At 46.4% G+C, this 5,022-nt stretch overlaps 1 protein-coding gene across 1 annotated transcript in view; it reads right to left on the reverse strand.

Annotated features, from left to right (window-relative positions):
* Positions 1-28: 28 nt before the first annotated feature.
* LOC122547779 (carboxy-terminal domain RNA polymerase II polypeptide A small phosphatase 1-like) overlaps positions 29-5,022 on the reverse strand; it is a 27,124-nt gene continuing 22,130 nt past the window's right edge. The window contains exons 3-4 of the mRNA XM_043686362.1: positions 3,820-3,924; positions 29-810 (exon numbers count right to left, since the gene is read on the reverse strand). Coding sequence (XP_043542297.1) covers positions 559-810; positions 3,820-3,924 — 357 coding nt within the window. The 3' untranslated portion in view covers positions 29-558. The remainder of the gene's footprint in view (positions 811-3,819; positions 3,925-5,022) is intronic.

The following is a 5,022-nucleotide window of genomic DNA, read 5'->3' on the forward strand; positions in this document are numbered from 1 at the left end:
GGGGGGGGGGTGGGTGGCAAGTGATATAACATATTGGGATCACGTACAATGGGGTGGGTTTGATCCATTGAGATTGTGTATGTTTGTGGTGGGTTTGATCCATTGGGATTGTGTACAATGGGGTGGGTTTGATCCATTGGGATAGTGTACAGTGGGGTGGGTTTGATCCATTGGGATTGTGTACAATGGGGTGGGTTTGATCCATTGGGATTGTGTACAATGGGGTGGATTTGATCCATTGGGATAGTGTACAGTGGGGTGGGTTTGATCCATTGGGATAGTGTACAGTGGGGTGAGTTTGATCCATTGGGATTGTATACAATGGGGTGGGTTTGATCCATTGGGATAGTGTACAGTGGGGTGGATTTGATCCATTGGGATAGTGTACAGTGGGGTGGGTTTGATCCATTGGGATAGTGTACGGTGGGGTGGGTTTGATCCATTGGGATTGTGTACAGTGGGGTGGGCTTGATCCATTGGGATAGTGTACAGTGGGGTTCTGTGCAGTGGAATATTAGTTAACAAGGTTTCTTTAATGATAATTTGAGAGTTTCAGAGTCACTGAATCAACACCAGCTGGTCGCTCCTGCAGTGGTATTTGAAACCAATGCCCATCACTCTGCCCAGGCTTGGGCTGGCGATGCCAATAGCCATGACTGACACATTACTGTCGCCAGTCCAGTTGCCCACCTCTGCCAGGAGCAATCGCCCTTCCTGCCGATTCTCCCATTCCGTAAAGATTTTGACTCTCACCTGATGCACGTTGCCATCAATCTCCACGGGAATGATGAAGTCTGCATTGCTCACCGGCTGTTGGGAGGGAAGGCAGCATTGAATCAGGAGTCTGTGTTCAACCCTCACACCAGATTGCCCTTCATTCAACCCCCCCCCCCCCCCCCCCTCCAACACCACCACCTACCTGCCCCCACACATCACAGCCCTTTGGTCCAACTAGTCATTGGTCACACTCCTGCCTGACTCAGACCTTGCGATTAGATCATTGAAACTTTGGACTTATACGCTAGCCTATTTGATAAGCTCATGGTTGCTGTAACTGTGGTCTCAACTCCCAAATCTGCAACCACCCCCCTTCATACCCCAGACTCTCCTTTCTGTATTAGATCCTAACAGAGCTGTGAATACATTCACTGACGCAGCCTCCACCTATCACTGGGGAAGGAAATTCCACATTCCCGAGAGGAAACAAATCTCTCCTCATTTCTGTCTGAAAACAAAGACCTCATTCTTAAACGGTGCTCCCTGGCTCTAGCCTCCCACACAAAGAGGAAGCAGCCTCCCAGACCACACTCTGTCAAGCTGCCTCATGTTTCAATAAATCACCTCACATTCTTCAAACCTCCAATGGATCTAATACCCTCAAACCTCTCTTCATAAAATAAGCCCTGAATGTGTTCTCCTCTGCTTCTAATACTGTTGTATCTCTTTCCAAATAAGACCCAAACTGCACAAAATGCTCCAGAATTGACCTGCTCGTAGCCCTGTACAGCTGGAATAAAACACCCCTATTTTTATTTTCCATTTGCCTTGCAACAAATATTCCACTCGCCTTCCTAAGCACTTGCTGTATCTGCAGACTAATTTTTTTGTGTTTCACCCACCAGGACACCCAGATCCCTCTGCACTGCCAAGCTCTGCAATCTCCAATCCTGCCTCAGAGTCCCACAAGCCCAGTGATTCAGGCTGCTCCTTCCAGGGCCATGCCGAGGGAGTGTTGCACTTCTAACAATGTCAACTTTCAGATGACAAGCTCAGCTGAGCCCCAGGTAGGTCTTATTCAATGTACATTATTTGGTCTGATCATTATTTCAAAGAGCAGGGCATTTCTCCCTTGTGATCTGACCAACATTTATCTTCAACCCACGTCAGTAAATGAACAGACCAGCTGGTCTTTGATACTTGAGGAAGATTGCAGTGTACAAATCAGCTGTGACATTAATATCTGGTTAATCACAACGTGGAGCTCAATAATGTCTTTATTTGCTTAAAAAGAGACAGATGGTCCCTGTTAATTATACACAGGTATTGCAGAGGGACCTCGATTATCTGAAGGACATGGGCGGGTGATTGAATGCCAGATAACATAGGTTAAGCAAGCATCGGGGCCTTGCAATCTTGCCGAATAATCCAGAATTCGGATAATTGAATGCCGGATAATCGAGGTTCCTCTGTACTCATTTCTGGGCGCCCTCTTGTGGTGCAGTGGTTTGGTGTCTATCTCTGAGCCAGAGGCCTGGGTTCAAGTCTGACCTGCTCCAGAGGGATGTAATACCCTCTCTGAACAGGGGGAAGATTAGAAAAATAGGTTAAATTTTAAAAAAAGATTATTAACATTGGGTGTGAAATGAGCTGCAAGACTGAGTAGTTAATAAACTATGTCCAAAAGGAAGGTGCCTTGGTTTTCGATCTCACTGACTGTTTTGGATTCAAATAAATGTGCTGTGTTTCCCAAATTTAAATGTCAAATAAAGTAAAATCTGTGCGTCAGTTTGAGGATCTAAAAAACCAATGCTACGGTAATGTAAGCTTATTCTATTGGTTTTGGGGAAGGGGGCTGTTGCAAGGATTGGCCTGGGTGGTCCACTCCAGGGATTAGAGACGGATTTTCTTGAGTAAAACAGAGGTGGAGACACACTGTGCCCTTCTCTTCAACAGCTTGTTCATAAAAATATGGGAAACTGTTCAACTAGGTGGGAGGTGAGGGTGGGGTGGGGGGATGGGATGAGATGAGATTAAACTTCCACTAATACATAAAACGAGAAGCAGTAATCCCATATTCACAGCATCTACCGACTCTCTGGAACCCAGCAGTCCAAATTCAGGGAAAAAGCAGCCATGTCTCCCATTCAGCAGAAGGACAGATTCACCCCCAGCCCTCTGCTCACTGAGCTACACTGGCCCTCACTTTAAGGAGGGGCGAGAGGAGGCTTTGAGGAAGGAATTCCAGAGGCTGGGGACCAGGAAGCTGAAGTTGTGGCTGCCAATGGTGGAATGATGGGAATCGGGAGATGGGCAAGAGACCTGAACTCGAGGGGTTACAACTGCTCAACCTGAACTAAGGGTTGGGAGATGGTGATAAAATGAGTCATTCAGTTCCCACCATCACACCATACCAACCCACTTCACCCTCACCACCTCTCCGCATCAACCCATTTCACCCTCACCAGCACCAAAAAACCAGGATAGAATGGGGGCAGGGGTACTATAACTAATATTTTATAACTGCCTCCCAACTCCTAGTTTGTAGGATAGGACAGGATCGTTATTGTCGCAGGGTCTCCAGGAATGACCAAATGACCCAGAAGATTTCTGAGACTCAACCATGAAATGGTCAGGAAACCTGGCTGACCAGAGGGGGAGCTCTCGAGCAATTACAGTGATCAAACCCAACTCACTCAGACGTGGCCCAAGGCAGAGGATGATAGCGTTGTATTAATATCACTGGGTTAGTATCCCAGAGGCCTGGGCTAGTATCCCAGAGGCCTGGGCTAATGCTAAAAGGACGTGGGTTCAAACCCCACCATAGCTGCTGGTGAAATTTAAATTCAATGATCTGTAATGACCCAGCAGGGCAATTAGGGATAGGCAACACAAATTTCATTGGGAGACAAACTGGGGTCCATTGCTGCAGAGTCTCATGTGGTTGGGAGGTCACCCTTCACTCACCAGATGCTTTCTTCATCCAACCGGAGGGCCAGATCCCAAACTGGAACAAGGAGTCAGTGTGCTGGGGAGGAAGGTGTGGACGGCAGAAACAAATAAAATGTGACAAAATGAGGAGAAAGTAAATGATTAACACACCTTAAACGAGCTGTGAACTAAAGTCTCATCGAGGTCAATGACAACACATTTCTTCCCACTGTCCTGAACCTTGACTTCAGGGAGGAGATGGTGGTCAACAGCAGTCTGTGTGTTTTTAAAAACAAAACAGTAAGAACAGATAGGCACAAACCCAGAAGAGGTACACATGATAAAGGATGCAATACTACGAGGTATCATGAGTAAAACCATACCTATGTGTATACCACGCAAGAAGAATCCAGCCCTCAACCAGAGACAGCAAACCCAGAATGGTCCTCCTCAGTTTGGGAAATCAAGCATCTTGAAAAATCCCTCCGTAGACTTACCATCCCTCATCCAATCTCCTCCAGCTCAACCACCCTCCACTTTCCAGCATCCCTCAGTTTTAATCGAAAACAACAAATGCTGGAGGTCACAGCAGGTCAGGAAGTATCTGTCTCACCCACTAGGATCTCCACCAGCAGTATAGATTCCTGCATCTGCAGTAATTTGTTCCTCAGTTTTAATACAGGTTTACAAACATGACACCTGGACTTCAGGGGTTAGGTTACAAGTAGAGGTTATACAAATGAGGCCTGTTTGATCTACAATTTAGAAAGTTATGGGGTGGTCTGATCAAAGTCTTCAAGATATTAACAGGGAAAACCATGGTAAAGGAAGGTAATCTTCTTCTACTGGTTGGGGATTCTATACCTAGGGCCACAGTCTAAGAATGAGGGCCAGAGCATTCAGGAGAGATGTTAGGAAGCACTTTGACTGACACACACAAAAGGTGAGAGGGGTTTGGAACTATCTCCAACAAATGGCAGTGGATGCTGGGTCAGTTGTTAATTTTAAATCTGAGATTGATCATTTTTATTAAGCCAAGATATTAAGGGATATGGGCCAAAGGCAGGTAAATGGAGTTAGATCACAGACCAGCCTTGATCTCATTCAGTGGCAGAACAGGCTGGAGGGGCTGAATGGCCTCCTCCTGATCCTATGTTCTTATAATCGCTCCTCTAGGATTCTGACCTTAAACGTCTCTGCCTCTCTCTCCTCAACAATGTTTACAACATAAAACTACCTCCTTGCTCAAAGTTTGGGTCAGCAGCCCATTATTTGGGTGGTAAAAACAATGACTGCAGATGCTGGAAACCAAATTCTGGATCAGTGGTGCTGGAAGAGCACAGCAGTTCAGGCAGCATCCGACGAGCAGCGAAA

This window comes from Chiloscyllium plagiosum, unplaced genomic scaffold (genome assembly GCF_004010195.1).
Source record: "Chiloscyllium plagiosum isolate BGI_BamShark_2017 unplaced genomic scaffold, ASM401019v2 scaf_10866, whole genome shotgun sequence".
Classification (NCBI taxonomy): domain Eukaryota; kingdom Metazoa; phylum Chordata; class Chondrichthyes; order Orectolobiformes; family Hemiscylliidae; genus Chiloscyllium; species Chiloscyllium plagiosum.